The 21,072-nt window shown below is 45.7% G+C and overlaps 1 protein-coding gene across 3 annotated transcripts in view; it reads right to left on the bottom strand.

The window, feature by feature from the left end:
• The window catches only part of BRD3 (bromodomain containing 3), a 34,280-nt gene extending 15,929 nt beyond the window's left edge, over window positions 1–18,351 (bottom strand). For 2 of the 3 annotated variants that reach the window (XM_039348346.1, XM_039348348.1), the window contains exons 1-5: window positions 18,113–18,261; window positions 10,849–11,180; window positions 8,883–9,020; window positions 8,494–8,641; window positions 174–406 (exon numbers count right to left, since the gene is read on the bottom strand). In XM_039348346.1, the coding sequence (XP_039204280.1) occupies window positions 174–406; window positions 8,494–8,641; window positions 8,883–9,020; window positions 10,849–11,049 (720 nt within the window). In that variant the 5' untranslated portion in view covers window positions 11,050–11,180; window positions 18,113–18,261. Of the gene's footprint in view, window positions 1–173; window positions 407–8,493; window positions 8,642–8,882; window positions 9,021–10,848; window positions 11,181–18,112 lie in introns of all 3 variants that reach the window. The other variant, XM_039348347.1, reaches the window with a different exon arrangement.
• Window positions 18,352–21,072: the final 2,721 nt, after the last annotated feature.

The following is a 21,072-nucleotide window of genomic DNA, read 5'->3' as shown; positions in this document are numbered from 1 at the left end:
CTGGGCCAGGAGGAACTTAGGGGGGCCCAGAGCAATGGCCATGGTGGCCACTCTACGGCCTGAGACCAACCTCCGCTGAATGAACAAGGAAGGGGTAGCGGGAGCAGCCCCCCATTCCCCCCTGCCCTGGAGGAGAAGCGCCTGCCTCCGCAGAGCGGGGAGGCACCAATTACCTTGACGATGGGTGGAGTGGGGGGAACGACCGCCATGATTGGGGTGGCAGGAGGCGGGGGAGGCGGGGGCACAGGCGTCGCAGGAGGGGCCGTGATGGGGGTGATGTTCGCGGTGATGGTTGGCACAGGCGTGACGGCAATTACAGGCGTCTGAGATACCGACGGAGGGATGCTCTGGAAGGGCGCTGGGGGGGATGCAGAGGAGACGGCTGTGGCTGCTGGGTGCTGGGCCCCTGCCAGGAGGAAAGCAAAGACATCTGAGAGGAAGGCCAGGCAGAATTTATGGCATGGGAATCCTCTGTAAAATTTTATTATATTGCATACGCTTAAAAAGTTCAAAACAGCGAAGAACACAAGCACAACTACAAAAAGAATGAAATTAAAATGTAAAAACGCCATGAAGAATTCAATGACCCATCAGCTGATGCCGAAGCTAGTAAGTTTAGATTCGAAAATGCAGCCCCCAAAATTGGGTTTGGCTTATCTGCAAATGGGCTTCTCTTAGAATATATAAGTGATACTCTTTTAAAAATAACCGCACATACTTATGGATAAGCTGAATCAAAATGCCATAAGAAATGTGCCATCCCATGGATACGCCCATTGAGAAGATTTAAAACCGAATCTATTCCTGGAAAACAATATTTACTGATACAAATTATGAAAACAATTGAAGTCCTTCAGAATATATTGAAAACAACACATTTCTAGGATCAGTTTATCTGAAGGTAGCACATTTGTTACGGTATTTTGGTTAAAAATTTGAGTGTCAGTTCATCTGCGAGTAGAGCCACGGTGGCCCAGTGGCGGTTAGAATGCCGCACTGCAGGAAGTTCAATCCTGGCCGGTTCAAGGTTGACTCAGCCTCCCACCTTTCCGAGGTGGGTAAAATGAGGACCCAGATGGTTGGGGGGGGGGTCAATATGCTGACTCTGTAAATCGCTTAGAGAGGGCTGTAAAGCACTGTGAAGCGATATATAAGTCTAAGGGCTATTGCTGTTGCTATATACAGAACAAACATGCTCTAGTTCAGTGGTTCTCAACCTTTTTAATGCCACGACCCCCAACCGGTCGTAAGTTGAGGACTACTCAACCGGTCGTAAGTCGAGGACTACTCAACTGGTGCAGCACCGTTTGCAGAATGGGACTTTTGGCGGGCTCAGCAGGGCAGAGACAGCCTGGACAATTCCTATTGGCTTTTGAAAGCCAATAGAATTCGACTCTATTCAAGAGAGTCTATTCTATTGGCTTTCCAAAGCCAATAGAATAAAAGGGAGTAGCACAGCTAAGGAAAAGGGGGGAAAAAATGGCGGACTGCGTTGTTTGGCGACCCCCGTGAAATGGTCGTTCGACCCCAAATGGGGTCCCGACCCACAGGTGGAGAACCACTGCTCTAGTTTAAATATTAAATACTAAGCCTTAGAAAGTTTTGCTTCTACTATTTAATATTAAGCGTTTGCATTTTTTGCTTACATCTAAGTCATTTCATCTTTTTAATTAATCTATATTACTCACATTTTCAACGTAGATAATTCCTCATTTACATTAATATAACCTATCACTACCTTCCAAAACTTTTTATATTCATCAGAATGTTCTAATTTTTCAGGATTCTTTTGATATCTTTAAGAAAAGTAGTTTACTACATACTTCTAACTTGTTTTTTAAGAAGTGTGATGGGTAAAAAAACTCCTTTATATATATATAAATTGTGATAATTTTATGATTGTTATTTTTATAAAAATATATATTTTAATGCAGTACATTGCACGGAAATGCAATAAATAAATGGTTAAAATCTTTTAATAAATGAATAAAGTTATCTGAATCACAAAGATTTTGTGTATCTTACAAACTAATTAAATTGTATTGAATATAAATTTTTATTCTACAGAATCAAATGCCTTTTTAGCAGGCAGAAAATATTTCACATTAGCAATATTGCTGTAACAATTTTTAGCATCAGTATTTGAAATGTAATATTTTTACATATTGTTTAATTCAAATGTAATAGTTTTGCAATTGGTCAGCATCAATTAATCTTATTGTACTGCCAAAATCTGAGCGTATGTCATTATGTTGCACCCACCTCTTGGGTTACTGTTAGATTAGAGATCCTAATTTACACACAATAATGTGAATATGCCTTAAGTCACGGGTCCACAACCCCTGGGCTGCAGACCGGTATCAATCTGCGACCTGCTGGGAACCAGGCAATGCAAGCGGCAGGCAAGCATGCGCAGAACTGTGTGCACAAAACCATCCCCTCGCCACCACCCCCATCGCCGCCACCACTACCGGTCCATGGAGCCAGGAAGGTTGGGGACCACTACCTTAGGTAAAACTCCTTTGGGATGCATTTGCAAAATGTGCCCCAAATGGCCAGTTCGGCATCCTTGCCATTAGGAATGAATGCTGCATGCAGCATCAGCAAGACTCAACTTTGTAAGCTCTATATCCTTTAATAAAAATAATGATGCAAATGCCTAAAATGACAAATGGTGGGTAGTGGAAATCCATATCTATGACAAACAGGAGGTATGGAATAGAAGTGAAAAACTAGTAAAGAACATTACGGGGGAGGAGAGGGGGGAAGAAAACTATGTTATGTGCCTGTCAAACTAAAAGAAAAAGAGGGGAAGGATAACAGATGTGAATGAAGATGGCTTGATCTTGTGCAGATGGGGAAAGTGCACATGTGAAATAAAGATTTAACTAAGGATGAAAGAGCCACAATGAGCCTCAGAAGTAGGAACTGGCCTCATGAAAGTTATTCTGATGGCAGACAAGAACAAGAATTGGTGGGTGAGGCAACAGAAGTATGCTACGCTAGACTGAAGGGCCACAGCAAAAGAACCTGCAATCAATTCTAGAAAAAAGCTGCTGGACCCTCTGAATGGAGGCCATCGGAGGAGGTAGCCTGTTCCATTAGACAGATGAGCCAGTGAGGGAGGGAACGAAAGGGAACAGCAGAGGAGAGACGATGGAGCCATTTAGAGACCCAGGAATGAGCCTCTGATTATCAAAAGGCATGTTTCCAAATACACAGTTGGGCCACCACTTTGCACATGGAGAAGGAATGAATTGAAAATCATTACTTGTTAGATTGCTTGTGATAAAAACTAATGAGAAGTGGTGAAGCTGCAAGAGGAAGGAGAAGAACAGAAGCTGGAGGGGGCCTTGCAGGTCTTCTAGTCTAACCCCCTTCTCAAGCAAGAGACCCTATACCAGGGGTGTTCAACCTGTGGGCTGCAGCCTGGTACCGGGCAACAGCCTGTTGGTCACAGGGTTGCAGGAATGGCTGGCAAGTGCATGCACATGTGTGTGCACCACCCACTCACAGTGGCACCATCACACTGGTGCTAGCGGCCCTGTTTGCAGATGCAAGCAGGGGCTAGCGGCCTGTTTGCGCACATGTGGGTGCTAGAGGCCCACTTGCGCATGCACATGGGCTCTAACCCCACCACCATGCACGTGTTTGTTTGCACATGCACATGCGTGCACATTTTCCTGCTCCTCCCTTTCCCTCCAAGTGCCAATCCAGAAAGGTTGGGGAACGCTGTCCCAGACCATCCCAGACAAGTGGCTGTCCACTCTCTTCTTAAAAACCTCCAGTAATGAAGCATCCACAACTTCTGAAGTTCCACTGTTTCTGATTCCGCTGTTTCTGAGATTCTAAACATGGAACCAGCCACTGTTTAGAAATGTGAGTAGATGACTTTGGAGGAAAAAGGGACGCAGATGAAAGAAGGAAAAAGGACTAGAGTGAAAGCAGAAACTTTGTAGGAAGAAAAAGTCCTTTATGGACCTGCATCAGAAGACAGACCATCTGAGACTTCTGGTCCTGCGCGGCAGCGACTGGTTGTGGGCTTGCGGACCGCTGCACCCCCACAGCCAACTTTCGTCCTGCCTGGAGACCCTAATGGGTCCAAGCTGCCCCGGAGAGGCAGTGAAGAAAGAAGGGTGCCCCGGCGACTCTGGAATGACAGCGGTCGTTCTGTTCATCTTGGGGAAAGCCTTCTAACCCGACAAGAGAAGGGCTGTATTTCATCGATCAGCCCAAGCTACTTGCAACCGGAGTTCAAAAGAACTAACCAACACTACAGTAAACAGAGTGCTTGAAACTGGGTGAGGAATCTGATTTTCCCTTTTCTATTTTACATTTAATTTCCTAGAAAAGATCCCCAAGAAACAAAATACCCCCAAGAGTGAAGGAGGGGGACTTCTGCCCCATCCTTATACTAACGGAAGCAGCGAATTAAAATTTCTATGGAAGACCAAAATATATGGCAGTGAAATAAATTTATAAACTTGAAAGCTAAAATTTAACTTTGGACAAGTTTAAGATTGTTGAATGGTTAAGACTCTCATTTTAAAGACCATTGTTCATATTGAAAACTAAATAGATGCTGACACCTAGTGGTGGATGAAAATTATGACAGCTATGATTTTCATAGAGAACTTGCCAAAAGCTGGGAAAAGCTAATCTGTGTTTGTGACCTTCAAAGCTTTAATAATAAAGAACAGCCGTGACAAAAAAAAAAGACAACAATCTGGGCTGCAGACAAAGAGAGAATTATAAACTTTAGAAAAAAAAATATTTTTTGAACTCTTCGGATTACAAATATCTATTTAACCAGGACTGTCGTTAACCGATGACTACCTGCACAGCCTGCTTCAGAGGTGATTGAAACATCCCCACACGCAAAGAAGCATTAATTACTGCTCGTCTCCATCCCCTCACAGGAGATCCTGAAGGGCAGGGATCTGATGGGAAGTGGCAGGACTGGCCCAGCAGAAGGCGCTCTCAGCTTCCTTGAGCTTCCCAGACCCACCTGAGCAGACCTGGAACTGGCCCACTGAGCCCCAATGGCTGCAGGTGAGCGCCTCATCCAACAGACGCTGGGAGAATCCTCCACCGCTGCCCTTCAGGGAGTCTTGGCAAACCTGTTTCCCTAAAAGTAACACCCTGGCTTAAAAAGGGGCCACAGGTGGTCTGCGACAGTTCGTTTAGTGGCTGTTCAAAGTTAGAATGGTACTGAGAAAAGTGACTTGTGACCATTTTTCACACATGACCGTTGTAGTATCCTCATTTTGATCAGGTAATCAGAATTCAGACGCTTGACAACTGACTCCTATTTATGACAGTTGCAATCTCCTGGGATCACGTGATCCCCTTTTGTGACCTTCTGACAGCAAAGTCAAAGGGAAAGCCAGATTCACTTAACAACCCTGTTACTAACTTTAACAAACGCAATGATTCACTTAACAGCCGTGGCAAGAAAGGTCATAAAATGGGGCAAAACTCACTTAACAACTATCTTGATTAGCAACAGAAATTTTGGGCTCAACTGTGGTCGTAAGTCAGGGACTTCCTGTATCTCCTAGAGTCTAGACGGAAAAGCACCATTGCAATAATGTAGTCAAAGTGACTAAGGCAGTCAACTGGCATCAAAAGTGAATAAGTTGACTTCCTGTTCCGGCCAGCAGCGTCATCAGCTGAGAGACTCGGGATGCTGAGCTCTTCAACAGAGTTTCTTCTTGTTTGGGGACCCTAAATTGGCCAGAAGCTGCCCCGGAGAGGTGACAATGAAGGAAGGTACTTCCAGGGACCTAGGAGAGACGGCAGTCTCTCCGATCGGTCCAGGAGAAGCCTCCCAGAAACCAACAGAAGAAAGGCTAGCTAACTCCATTGTCTAGCCCTAGCTGCAAGCAAACGGAAGTCAAGAAGCTCTACCAAAACTGATTGTAAACAGTGTGTTTGAAGCTGGGTAAGAACTAATTTTCTCTATCCTACTTATTTGCCTGGAAAAAAAAAAAGAACTCCCAAGAAGCAAAAATACCTCCGAGAGTGAAAAAGGGGAGGGATTCCCCCCCCTTTGGCTATTGGAAACGGCGAATCTAACTCTTTAAGGAGGAAAAAAGGACTAGAAAAGTGAAAAATGATCCAACACTGACACCTACTGGTAGATGTGGAGCTATAAAGCTTTTGTTTGTGGCCTTCAAAATCTTAGTAAACACGGCTGCTCAGAGAAAGTGATATTTACAGAAACTATGGATGCTTTACAAGATACGCTGCAATCCATTCAAAGGACAATGATTTTAAACCACAAAGAAATACAAAACAACTTTGAAAGTATAAGTCAACTTATCTCCAATTTAAGTTCAAAAAAATCCTCAGGAGAACATAGCAGAGATGATTGAATATAAATCAGAGGAAAAAGACTTAAAGATGGATTTTCACAGAATAGAAGAGTATGATTTAATTCAAGTAGAAGGAAAGACAACTGACACTTCAACATCACAAAACAAATTGGAAGGCAAGAGAAAGGATTTTAATGAAAAGAAGAGGGCAAGTGCTCAGGACAGAGATATCGATTTACTTTCTACATCTACAGGAACACCTACGATCGTATGGGAAAACCTTTGGATCCAGCAAAGTATATTGATCAAGAAAGATTCTAGGCAAAGAAAAGAGATTAAGAAAAAAGATGATGGGACATACCAGAGAGAATACTTAAAAAAGAAACATGTGTTTGAATATGGTTAAAGAAATAGAAAAAATTTGAAACACACCATTCTAAGAGGGATGAAATGTCTTAGATACTTAAACATGACTGAATTCAAGAAAAGTATATATATGGAAGTGAATTAGAGTTGAGGGATTAGATGACTAGATTTATTGAATAGAATGTCTAAAGATTAAATATATTCTTAACTATGATTAAAAGAATAAGAAATTTGAGAAAATAAATACTATTAATCTAGGAGGGACATATATTCTAAGTACTATATTATTTCCTATGCTCTGTTATTACTGCTTTTTTCTCTTCTTTTTTATTTTTTTGTTTCTTTTTCATTCTTTTTTTCCCATTCTTTTTTTATTTTTATATCCATTACTTAAGAAACGTAAAAATGTGAGATGGCTTATATGGAAAAATAGAATTAAGTCTGTCAATATAAATTTAACTAATCGCTGAGAAAACCTTGATAAGGCACAAATGACTGAAAAGAAATGTATTAATATGATGATTATTGTTTAGGAATATTGGAATACTTTAAGAAGGATGAAATGTTTTAGATATTTAAAGGTGACTGAACTCAAGAAAAGCGTGTATATATATATATATATATATATATATATATATATATATATATATATACACACACACATATATATATATATATACACACACACACACACACACATACATATAAAATGCTTTGAATTAGAATTAAGGGATTAGATGACTAGTTTTCTTGAATATAATGTTTAAAGATTAAATATATTCTTAACTATGATTAAAAAGAATAAGAAATTCTAGAAAATAAATACTATTAATCTAGAAGAGATATATATTTTAAGTACTATGTTAGTTCCTATGTTCCGTTATTACTGCTTTCTTCTATTCTTTTTTTATTTTTTACTTCTTCTTCATTTTTTGTCTTTTCCCCTCTCTTTTTACTCTTATATTTAATACTTAAGAAACGTAAAAATGTGAGATGGCTTATATGGAAAAAATAGAATCAAGATTGTCAATGTAAATGTAACTAATCGCTGAGAAAACCTTTATCAGTAAAAATATTTAGAATTTGGTGGGAGAAATAAACTAAAATAAGGGCTGTAACAGGATTGATGATGAGGCAATCCAAATAAATGGAAAGAAATGTATTAATATGATTATTTTTTAGGAATATTGGAAAAATATATACTAAATTGTCATTTATTAAAACAACAAGAATTGTATTAACGCAATGTTTGCAAAAAAGGATATTTCAGGGAAAGAGGAAAGTAAACAAAAAAAATATATGGAATACAGACTATAGAAATCAATTGTTAAGGACTGTTTTTACAAATGTAACCCAGACATCACTCTGTTTACCAACTATTGAATGACTTGTGTAAAAAATTAACAAAAAATATAATAATAAAAAAGTGCATAAATCATTAAAATATTAAATAAGACAAAAGAAATGTGAAAAGGGTGTTGTGAAAAGGAATGAAAAGGTTCAAACAAGAAGCCTGACGCAAAGGGAGTGGAGGGAGGCATAAGGAGGAGGGAGTAAAAAGGAGGGAATGCGGGAGAGCCGCCTTTTAAAGCTCTCGGGGGGGGGACGGGGACCGGGGGGAGCCATGTGTTCAGGAGCACATCCCGAGCGAAAGCTGCAGGTCCCAAAGACAAATGGGATGTGAAGAAGTCCTAAGTGGTGGAAGAATTTTCAGCAATTGGAAGGCGGCAGGCATAGAGGGCATAACTGGAAGATACAAGTGTGATTTGCTTATGACACGGCTGTGCATCTCCCAGCCTTCATCTCTGACCTGGGTTGGGGGTCCCGGCCGCCATCTTCCGAGCTTTGCCTTTAGGCACGGGGGGCAGCAGTTCCACTTCCTCCTGAGGCATCTGGGCCACTTTCTGCAGGAAGATCTTTTCCAAGGCTTGTGCCATGAGGACAATATCGTCCGTGGGCTGGCAGAGAGGCACAGAAAGAGAAGGCAACACGGAATAATACAAGGCAAACCGAAACCCAAATGTCCACACATTCATTGCTAACTTTTGGGACAGAGGCCGTTTGGCCTCAGAGGGTTTGGGTCCAAGGGAGAAAATTCAGAGCCAATACACCCTCTTGGTAGCGGCCAAACAACCTTCTGAACATAGCCTGTAAATGCCATGAGACTCCCCCAGAAAAACAGCAGACTAGATCCTTTACCTTGTTGTAAATGTAACAATTGGTAAACATGGTGTTGAAATCCTGCATGCATTCGCTGGCGCTCCAGTAGTAGTTGTGCTCCAGGCGCTTCTTGATGGTGCCCATGTCCATTGGGTTCTTGATGATTTTGTGGTAATCCTGTTGGGGAGAGGAAGCAGTCAATCTTTCACTGGCATCCCGGAGATGAGAGATGAGAGACTCTGTCAAGGGAAGCCCTAAATTCTGACACTGGTGAGTGATGGATGGAGCAATCAATCGATCAGAACAGTGCTGGAAGGGATCTTGGAGGTCTTCTAGTCTAACCCCCTATACTATAGGAGACCCTATACTATTTCAGACAAGGGGCTATCCAGACTAGGGGAGACACGATAGCAACATTCCCGTATTTGAGAGATTGCCACAAAGAGGAGAGGGTCAGGTTATTCTCCAAAGCACCAGAGGGCAAGACGAGAAGCAATGGATGGAAACTAATCAAGGAGAGAAGCACCCTGGAATTAAGGAGAAACTTCCTAACAGTGAGAACACTTAACCAGTGGAACTGCTTGCCACCAGAGGTTGTGGGTGCTTCATCACTGGAGGCTTTTAAGAAGAAGAGACTGGACAGCCACTTCTCTGAAATGTATAGGGTCTCCTGCTTGAGCGGGGTGTGTGTGTGTGTGTGTGTGTGTGTGTGTGTTAGACTAGAAGACGTTCAAGGTCTCTTCCAGCTCTATTCTGATTATTGTTATTTAATTGGAAAAAATCTTTTTCAAAAAATGGGCAGAAAATTCATAGAAACAGGGGAAGAAATGACACTATAAAATGAAAATATCCCCTTTCCCGAGTGTCATGGATGAAGCAGCAACACCACAAATTATGGAGCTCCAGTGGCGCAGTGGTTAGAATGCAAGTATTGCAGGCTAATTCACTGCTCCCTGCCAGATGTTCAATCCTGACTGGCTCAAAGTTGACTCAGCCTTCCATCCTTCCAAGATCAGTACAAGGAGGACCCAGATGGTCGGGGGCAACATGCTGACTCTGTAAACCACTTAGAGAAGGCTGTAAAGCATTATGAAGCGGTATATAAAGAAGTTGCTATTTTGTGTTTTCCTGCCTTTTATCACAAACAAAACGTTGAGCCCAATGGATAGTCGCTTTTGTTCAATGATGCCTACTTGGCTTTGTTTCATTTGAGAGGAGTATCAAAGGCCCATCGTTCCATGTGATCATGTTTGCCTTGGCTAAAATTCAACAATATTTGGGGAGGGGATTCCTTATTTTCTTCTGGGTTTCAAATAAATAAATAAAATAATTGTGGGAAGAGAAGGAAAGTAGGCTGACTGGCTATTCCGCTTTGGGAATCTGGACAGTTAAGGCAAAATCCTGCAGGATCTGAGCGAGTTATTTTTGCTGTTATGGTGTAGGCGATGCAATATTTGCTCTCCAAGGACGGGGTGGGAATCTCACCATTTAGCAACACGAGCACACAGAGAGTGACTAAAGAATTCTCTTAGGAGGCAGGATGCTGACTGCTGCCTCAAAACTCAAACTCCACATACACAGGGAAACAGTGGCTGTGTTATGGACCGATAACAGGAGACCTGCCCATCAAACACAGTCTTTGGTTGCAACCAGACAGGCAGCAAAACCTCCTGAATCTCGCTTTGCACCTAAGGCAGTGTTTCTCAACCTTGACAATTTTAAGGCATGTGGACTTCAACTCCCAAAATTCCACAGCCAGCAATGCTGGCTGTGGAATTCTGGGAGTTGAAGTCCACATGCCTTAAAATTGTCAAGGTTGAGAAACACTGACCTAAGGTGACACTTAATTTTAACTGTTTGCGGACCGCTTCAAAAGACACCTTCACACAATATGATCTATAGCATGTCCCAATTTTAAATTTAACCACGTTGCAAGTTAAACGTTAAATGTCTTGACGGAGACATAAAAAAGGAGAAAGCCACACACCCAGGAAACGTCACTCACCGGTAAGTTTAACTTAATGGCATCCACTGGTTGATAGAAGGGCCACGCAAACTGGTGCTTCCACAGGGTCTTCACCACCACGTTCTGCATATACTGCAGTTGGTTCGTCTTCCTCCCAGGCTTGCTAGGGTTGGTGACCTCTGGCGGGGGAGGATTGACTGGCCCCTGGGGGGCCTGGATGGCTGATGTAAGGGCAGACATGGTTCCCCGCCTCCCTGCTTCACTGAGGGCAGCAGCAGCAGCAGCACAAGGGGGGAGGAGGACGAGGAGAGCCGCCTTTTATGCTCCCCGCATGGGACGGGCATCCCATTTCCTGGGACCGGCTATGCAGCCTGGAGAGGGCAAAAAGCATGTCAGTTTCTTCTGTGGGAAAAAGATGGTATTATTTATTTATTTATTTATTTATGAGACTTATATACAGCTTTTAAGTGCAAGCACTCTCTAAGCGGTGTACACCAGTAAGCAATGAATATATATATATTTACATTGCCCCCAACAATCTAGGTCCTCATTTTACCTACCCCGGAAGGATGGAAGGCTGAGTCAACCTTGAGCCGGTGAGATTTGAACCGCTGACCTGCTGAACACAGTCAGCTAAAGTGGCCTGCAGTACTGCACCCTAACTGCTGCACCACCTTTATGGAAAACAAGATGTTTTGTGGACAAAGCATCCAACCTCTTTTTCCAGATTCCATGATTACTTGGCGCTCCAGATATAAAGTAAACCATTTGAAGAGTTTTAGTCTCCTATCTTGCATCCCCATCATTCCCTGTCTCTCTCAGAGCAGAGGAAGAGGCAATCAGCTCTGGGACCATAAGCCATCCAGGCTGATGATTCAAATGAACAGCATGACAGACACAGAGCCCTGGTGGCACAGTGGTTAGAGTGCGGTACTTCTGCTGGCTGCCAGCAGTTTGGCAGTTCAAGTCTCACCGGCTCAAGGTTGACTCAGTCTTCCATCCTTCCAAGGTGGTTAAAATGAGGAGCCGAATTGTTGGGGCCCACAGGCTGACTCTGTAAAATACTTAGAGAGGGCTGTAAAGCACCAGGTGAAGCGGTATGTAAGTCTAAGTGCTATTGCTATTACATAAAACAGTGGTTCTCAACCTTTTTAATGCCGCGACCCCCAACCGGTCGTAAGTCGAGGACTACTTGACTGGTGCAGCACCGTTTGCTGAATGGGACTTTTGGCGGGCTCAGCAGGGCAGAGGCAGCCTGGACAATTCCTATTGGCTTTTGAAAGCCAATAGAATTAGACTCTATTCAAGAGAGTCTATTCTCTTGGCTTTCAGAAGCCAATAGAATAAAAGGGAGTAGCACAGCTAAGGAAAAGGGGGAAAAAAATGGCCGACTGCATTGTTTGGCGACCCCCGTGAAATGGTCGTTCGACCCCAAATGGGGTCCCGACCCACAGGTGGAGAACCGCTGACATAAAAGGACACCTGCCGAACAGAACACTCCTAAAGGCATTGAGAGACTCCATCAGCGATATGCTTATTAAGTACAGTAAATTGCCACCTATCAACCACGGGTGACTTGAAGAAAGAGAGAACCTTTATGAACAACTGATAAGATCAGAGATTCCATCGTGACAATTACAAACATCAGGGAAAGGGGGTCTTTCATGGCATCCCCTCTTTCTAAGACCAGGGCTAGTTCTTCCCATGGGCAGAGGGAAAAGTAGCACACATCTGAAGTCTCAAACCCAATTTACTAGAACCTAACAGCTATGCCCCAAAGAATAGGAGGGGCCTTTATGGTTTAATGATGGTGGATTCCCACTACATCCCGAAGCACTTTGTGTTGGCCTCATCTAGTGTGTTATACAAAACCTCAGGTGAAATTTGAACTGGAGCCCTGTCAATTGTGCTTCTTGAAGAAAGAGCAAATAATCCTACAACCATCAATAAAGATAAAGGAATGTCTGCAAGAGAATAGCCAAGCTGAGCACTGAAACTTCCCTAATCATCAATATAACTAATGATATATAGTACAAAATGGCAAACAGGGTCCCATATTTTTGGGTCAGAATTATGGACACAAAGGTTCATAACTGATTTTGTTCAGCTCTTTATCCCTGGAGGGATTCTGGTATATGCAACGGGGTTCAAAGACAGTGGCTTGACCCACATACGTGGCAACCCATACTATGACTTGGTTTTCATTTAACATGCATACGGAAACTAAGCAACAATAGTTGTTCAAAATAGCTAAACATTCTTTTTTAACATTAGACTAATGTGAAGCGAAGTACTAGCAAAAGGACCGTATTAATTTAAAACCACTAACCATAAGCCTCTTGGGGCATTTCCATTCTGACAGTAAAATAAAATGACACAAAGAGCAAAGTGCAAAAATCAATTTCTGTACCATCAGCCATTTCACAGGAATAAAGATTTTATCTTTTCAAGAATTCACATAATAATTCAAGATATAATTTGTTTATCTATGGGAGATGTCCCAAAGAAGGCAACAGATAAAACTATTCCAGGAGTGGCTCTCTTTTTCTCCCAGTAAAAACTGCAAATTCCACCAAAGGCCTCCCATCGCTGGGGAAAGAGAGCTGCCCATATAAAGAAATGAATCACCTAGGAGGGAAAACTTTTCCTGAGGGTGGAGTTTCAGTAAAATAAAAACTTCCAAACAATAAACCACCTCAAACATTTCTGGCTATCCTGTGCCAATCCACCTGGCCAGAAAAGAGTGCAAAGTACCCAGATGGACAAGGCATGGCCTTCTGCCACTGATCTTCCAATCTACAGGGAAACCCACCACTTTGGGGTACATGGATCCACCTAAATGGGGAAAAAATTGGGACAGGTTGCAAAACTTCCCCCTCCCCCCTTATGGACACTCCCCAATTCCACGTTTTTCTGACATTCTGAAGCAGTTTTTCATCACCATAACAGTTTATAATTTGGTGCAAATTCCCAAACTTTGGAATAGATTAAAACAACAAGTTTCCATAGCATAGAATTTACAAGGTTACTTTTGGCTATAAAGGATGGGAAACTATTCAGTAAGTTCTACTGATTGCACACAACCCATCTTCCATTTCTCTGATTCTGTTACAACTACTTGTGTTTTAACAACCCCAAAGTATGTTGTTTTTCTGTTCTTTCCCTCCTGAAGAGGTGCAAGATAATAGGGGAAAAAAATGAAGGGCTCTGGAAAACTCATCCCAGCAGTCCCCCTTTAAATGTTATACAAGCTCAATAATGACATGAGTAATGCAGAAATTATGGAGTCACTTCCTATCGTCCCAGGGCGCCTCCGGGGCACCACTACCTTTCATTATCCAGGTCTCTGCTTCAAAGCAAAGCAAGATGTTGGCTTTCTTCAGTCGTCAGGTGGAGTCCAGATGCCCAGGCTGCTGCTCTTGGATCTAAGCTACAGTGTTAATCCTCTGACTCTCCTAAAGTGCAGTCAGTCCACGCTTTGAAATGTGTCTGAGAACTCAGGAGCTGCCTAGAAGCTCGTCAAAAGCGCCTCAAGGAGGCACTCAGAAAGCTTTTGCAGAAGATGGCTCCTCTGCATCACAGCTCTTAGGGTTCGACCAGGCGCTCTCTCTGCCCTTTGGATTTCAGCTGCCGTGCTGAAGGAAGAGTGGCCTCGCTGGCTGGAAACCAGAGCTGAAGGGTACCAGGAGAAGCCCACCTACTGAGCCCTGGAGCCACAGGACCAGGGACACCCCTGCTGCTGGAGAAGGACTCGCTTTGCCCTCCAACCTGCCAGACCCCTGAGCAGAGATGTGCAGGGAGGCTTCTGCAGCAGGTCACACAGGAAGCTTTGGAAGGCAGCAAAAACCTAGTGGGCTACTGCAAATGTTTCTCAGGTCTTGGCAACTGGGTTTACTTATAGGGTGTTATCCTGCTTTTACTTTTTAATTCAAGGCAGCATACATAACTTACTGCCTTCTGCTTTCTCCACAACAACAATCCTGTGAGATAGGTTGGGGAGAGGGGAGAGAGAGAAAGGGGGAGGAGAGGAATGCCTGCCCCAAAGTCACCCATCCGGCTTTCATCCCGAAGGGAGGACTACAATTTGCCATCTTCTGGTTTCTTTTAACTGCGGCATCAAATTGGTTCTCAATTACTTCGGCAAGAAAAACTTCTGAATCCCATACACACCAAGAAAAGGCTTACTTTTTTCCCAGAATGATACACCCTGCTGCAATTCTGCTGACAATTTTTACTGCTGTATATAAATCAAATAAGAGATAAAGCATAAAGATCAAGCAGCCTCCAAATAACGAGGGGTCTGGCAGGCACAAAGCCTGTGTTATTTTGCTCCTCAAGAAAACTTCCAGAGGCTCCTGCATCCTTTTACAAGATAGCCTTAAATCACACACACACACACACACACACACACACACACACACACACACACACACCCACCCGCTGTCCTCCATCCGGGGCTTCCTTCCACCTTGGGAGTCGGCCAACCACCCTGCTTGGGAGCTGACGCTGCTCTCCTGGCAATTAGGATTTTCATCATCTCTGACATTTGTGACTAGGGGTTATGGGAGTTGTAGTCCAAAACAACCATAGGGAATTGGGTGATTTACTCCGAGTTTCTTTCTCTTCCTTCCACAACCTGATCGTGGGGAAGGCAAGTAATTACAAAGACTGTGATTCCAAAAAGACATTCAGCCAGCCAGCCAGCCATGCGCCTTTATTAGGATCACTCATTCACGCTCCAACTCAGCAGAACTGTTTTTTAAAAAGCCAAAGTGGTGATTTTCTTCTTAGTGGAACTTTTTGCACACTTCCGTGGGATAAGCATAAATGTCCTCATAAATAAGGCTCCCGTAGCACAGAAACCGGCGTTAAGTCCTTCTGCTTTCCTGTGATTCAGGCAGCGGGCTGTTCAAAAACCAAAACTTCCTTCCACCAACCGGTGTGGCACACAAGTTCAGTACCAAACTAGGCTAACAAAGCACACCCTCTCTTCCAAAGTTCACCACAGCTTAGGAAAGGCAGGCCTGGAAAAGGGAGTGCCAGCATCTCTCCTAACATCTTCAACAATGTCTGTGCTGGCTGGGCTTCTCCAAGATACAGTTTAGTATCATCTGGGCAGGAATAGCAAATGTCACTTGATAACCAAAGCAGGGCCATCGCGGTGCCATTGTAATTTTATAGGCAAATGGATTTATTCATAGGTCTGCACTTCAGTATTGATACACGACCCCACCCACTTAGTTGCTAAATTTCTGCTCTTCAAGACCTTCAATCAATTAGTATCATAATCCAAAGACTATCCTCCCAATGTTTAGAATAGATATTAGAAAGTGGGACTTTCCAGAGAGTTACAGGTTAGAAACCAAACTTCAGACCTAGAATTCAGCCGAGGTGGCGCAGCAGTTAGGGTGCAGTACTGCAGGCCACTTTAGCCGACTGTGTTCAGCAGGTCGGCGGTTCAAATCTCACCGGCTCAAGGTTGACTCAGCCTTCCATCCTTCCGGGGTAGGTCAAATGAGGACCCAGATTGTTGGGGGCAATGTAAATATATATATACATTGCTTACTGGTGTACACCGCTTAGAGAGTGCTTGCACTTAAAGCGGTAGATAAGTCTCATAAATAAATAAATAAATAAAGTAACTTGAAGCCTTTAATTCTCTCCTTCGGCAATCTAAAAGCCTCAAACCCCCTCCTGAGAACTGGGTTAGTTAGTTCTGGTGGAGAAGAGAAAGGAAGTTCCTACCTGCTTTTTAAAAAGGCTGAAAGTGGAAAAACCTTCAATAGTGCACCGGCTGCCTTGGGTCAAAGTCCATAAGCACCAAGCAATATCCAGAGAAACACTGGCTCAAACCGTACTCTGCGCTTATCCGTAAGAGTAGCTTTCTTATTGCTCGCTAAATAAGGCAGGATTTACAATGTGCAAAACACGGCATTTATGATGAAAATTGCATCCTGGCCTTCTGCTAATATAAAGCACTCAAGCTGGCTTGCAAGTTAAAAAAAAAAAACCACAAAATATGAAGTCCATCCACCCATAAAATGAAAACCAGTTAAGAGTTCAAAGCCTGATGAAAGAAACGCATTTTCACCATTTCCCTAAAGGACACCTCCTTAGGGGACAGGAAGCCTCCTCTTCTGCTGGAATCATTGACCAGCTTCCCAAGTGCCTTCCTTCCTGCTGATCTGGGCAATCAGGCCCAATCCTGGCTTCACACCTGGGTTTAGGGCAGTGTTTCTCAACCTTGACCATTTTAAGGCCTGTGGACTTCAACTCCCAGAATTCCACAGCCAGCGTTGCTGGCTGTGGAATTCTGGGAGTTGAAGTCCACAGGCCTTAAAATGGTCAAGGTTGAGAAACACTGGTTTAGGGTCTTTCCCCAATCAATTATGGCACATTCAGCATGTTTGGCTAGCATAACTTTCACCCAGGTCTCTGTCTGGCTTCGCCATTTGAACTAATGGAGAGCTGCAGTTTCCACCCCGACTTTTCTGTCCAGCTTGAGAGCCGGGTCACCGGCAGCCGAGCGGAGGCACCCCCCCCACCCGCCTCCCTCAACCGACTCTTCACTTTTGACAGGTGTCATGTAACTTTCTTTGCGGGCTCTTCCAGCCTGCCCATGCCAGCCTTTTTTTATGTATATCAAGGCTAAGGGGCTGCAGTCCTTTGGCGGCTTTTAAGTGTTCGAGGGCGAGAAAAAAGCCCGCCGGGCAAGCACCCGAATGGCTGCCTGCCTCGCCCGGCTCAGCGGGGAACGCATCTGCTTCCTCCATCCCGGCGGCCGGCTGGCACCCGCCCGGCGGCCGGGCCGCGGATGCACCGACTCGGCGGCCCAAGGAGGGCCGCCCTGGCCGAGGCTTCCCCTTCTTGCTGCTGGAAGCCCCCAGCGAGAGCCTCTGCCGCCGCCGCCCCCCGCCCCGGCGCTCCAGGGCTGGCCGAGGCCGCGGGGAAGCCCACCGGGGAGGCCGCCCCAACTTCGGGGGAAGCGCAGCGGCGGAGACCGCGAGGGGCGCACCTTCCGCGGATCCCCGTCGCCCGGCCAGGTCCCGGGAAGAGACCCCCCCGAGCATACTAGGGTACCCCCGCTTGGCGGCCCGGCTTCGGTCCCCCCCGGAGGCGCCCCTCCGCCGGGCCCACCGAATGGCGCCGGCCTTTGTGTGGCCGCCGCGGCGCCGCCGGCGAAGATGGCGCGGAGGGAGTCGCCGCCCCCCGCCCGCCTTTGTCGCCGTCGCGCCCCTCCCCCGCGCGGCGGTTGGGGGGCCCGCGGCGCCCCTCCCCTCCCGGCCTGGGCCCGCCCGCTTACTTGGGCCCGCCGCCCCCGCCGCCGCCGTCCCCGCCTGGCCAGGCCGCCGGGCGGGCGGGCGGGAAGGCTGGCTGGCTGGCGCTGCGTACCAAGCCGCTCCTGCCGCCGCCACCGCCGCCGCTCCGGTCCGCAGGCGCCCGCCGAGGCCAGTCGGGCTGATGCGCGGACGGGGCACAGCGCTGCGCTCATGCGCCGGCCGCGCGGGCCGCCGGGAAGCGTAGTTCGCTGGCGCGGCCTGGCGCGGCGCTCCGCCCGGCGGGGACTACAAGCCCCAGCCTGCGCGCGCCGCCTTTCTTCGCCGCGCCGCCAACAAAGCGCTCGGCGGCCCGGCCAGGTGGGCCTCGGCTCGGGCGCCCGTCGGGGCTGCGTCGCGGGGACGGAGGCTGCCTGGCGGCTGAAGGGAGAGGGCGGCGCAGCCCAGGCACCCGCCGGCCCCGCTTCTGCTCCGGAAGCCTCCGAGGTGTAGGCCGCGAAGGGCTTCGCCAAGCGACCCAGGGCGGCCGGAACGCCTCTCCTCGGGCCCCTCCCCCTTGAAGGAGCGGCGGGGTCTCAGCGAAGACCTTTGCACGGGTCCATTCACACGGTCCCGGGTCGACACGCGGCTGGACTTCTGTCACCCGCCCTGTGTGGGGCTGCCCACGAGGACCACCCAGGAGCTTCGACTGGTCCAGAATGCGGCCTCCCACACGCTCAGTTCAGAACACCCTTGCAACCCCCCTGCCTCAGGAGGAGGTGTGTGTTGCTGGTTTGCTTGCAAGCGAGATACACTGGTGGGGTTGCTGCCTATAAGCCAGTGTTTCTCAACCTTGACCATTTTAAGGTATGTGGACTTCAACTCCCAGAATTCCACAGCCAGCATTGCTGGCTGTGGAATTCTGGGAGATGAAGTCCACATGCCTTAAAATGGTCAAGGTTGAGAAACACTGCTATAAGCCCTCCATTGCCACAGTGCCTGGTTACTTGAGGGACCCCCTGCCTCCCACAGCATCTGCTCAGCTGATTTCTTCCTGCAAGATGGGCACACTCCGTGTTCCGACAAAGCTGGCGAGTGTGCCTTCTCTGCAGCAGCAGCTGCTCTCTGATTCCCCCAGAGATCGGGATGTGCCCAACTCTGCTATTGTTGTGAAAAGCTGGCTCCAAAACTATAAATTCAGGTGGTCCTCATATACTGACCACTTGTTCAGTGACCATTCAAAGTGAACAGTGGTCCTGAGTGGTACTTCAGATGGATCCTCAAAATTCTGGCTGTCCCAGCACCCCTAATGCCACATGACTGCAATCTGGGCAGCAGCTGGCTTAAAACAAACAACAGTTGCAGCATCTCACAGTCAGACGATACCCTTTTGCAATCTTTCCTGGCAGCTTCCCACAGATGAAGTCAGTGGGGAAGCTGCAAGTCATGCTGGTAAGTTACTCTTACTTTCCCCCACACACTCCTTGTGCTCATGCCATGCTGGCCACCCGCATGCCCTCCCCATATGGCAGCAGCCACTTACCTACCTGCCAGCCTGCTTGTGAAATACCTGGGACTCACTATCTGTGCTTAGCAATGGCAACAGAGCATCAGGATCCCTTTGGTAAATGATGTCACACTTTAGGACTGCACCACTTGATGACAAATTCCTCTGAATCATTGTTAACGGAGGACTTCCTCAACTAGTATAATACACTTATTGTAAGGTCACAATAACTGAATCTTGCAAGTCTGAAAGCACTGCTCCCCCTCCTCCACTTTTCAGTGAAGGAGGGCAGGCCCCTTCTGAGATGGTCCCCTCTTTTAGACTCAAGATTTCATTCATCAGATCCTTGTCTAGGCCAGTGGTTCTTAACCTGGGCGATATTGCCCCCCAGGGGGCGATTTCATTTTTCAGGGGGGCAATGGAATGAAAAGGGGGCGATATGGGGGCGATGGAGCGAGAAGTTTTGGGGACACTTTTGAGACTTTTTCGTACAGTGAATCGCTGTATATCTGTCGTACAAAAATATCAGATCGCTCGCTCTTAGTGGATTGAATTGTGTTTTCAAATGTTCCTCCCGCTAGCTTCAGTACAGAACGCCATACATATGTGAATATGCATCGCTTATCTTCAGGCGCGTTGCACAGCAGCCTCTACCCGTACAGTGGCGCACCGTTGGCCAGAATATGGGAGATATGGGAAAAAGACTGGAAATAAATTATTTGCATCGATATGTCCTGATGACAATTTTAAAGAAAACAAAAAAAGGGTTTGCATAAATCGAAGAATTATTTCCTAGGTTGTGATTGAGAGGTTATGTTGGGGGAGGGGGGCGATGACAACTTCCTCATTGGCTCAAGGGGGCGATTCGTTCAAAAAGGTTAAGAACCACTGGTCTAGGCCATGTCTCTTCTTCCAGTCTCCCAGTTATTTTCACACGCCCTTCACACCCCTGGCTTCCTTACACTTGCCAATTTTTATCTTTTATCGTAATAGTAATTACTTTGCTATGAACTGCCCTGAGTTATTGAGTGGCTTACAATTTTAATAAATTATTATCATTGTAGTATACATGGTACACATGATTGTTATTCAACAGTTCAAGTCTACCCAACACTGATTTATTTCCACAATTGCTTCTTGGAAATACTCAGTCACTGTAAAGTAATACAATCAGAAAATTGTTCACTCTTTCAATTTAGGATTATTCACAAGAGGAGAAAATGATTGAATACATGTGAAATTATTACATTAAATGTAATCATTGAGGTAGACAAGTGGCTTAAAATGGAATATTTTAAGTCTGATGAATCAGGGAAGCCCCGCAGCACCAGCTGAACCAAGCACAGGTTGAGATAGAATCAGCCCCTATTAGCCTGACTTGGGTCCTGCCACAATTGCAGAATGCTATACCTATGATTCTCGACTTACAACTGTAACAAAACCTCCCCACTACAATCATACGACAGAGAATGAGATGGCTGGATGGAGTCCCTGAAGCAC

The sequence above is a fragment of the Crotalus tigris genome, unplaced genomic scaffold (assembly GCF_016545835.1).
Source record: "Crotalus tigris isolate CLP2741 ecotype Arizona unplaced genomic scaffold, ASM1654583v1 scf7180000018142.649072, whole genome shotgun sequence".
NCBI classification, from domain to species: Eukaryota; Metazoa; Chordata; class Lepidosauria; order Squamata; family Viperidae; genus Crotalus; species Crotalus tigris.
The sequence above is the reverse complement of the archived record's forward strand: the minus strand, read 5'-3'. Positions and strand labels throughout refer to the sequence as shown.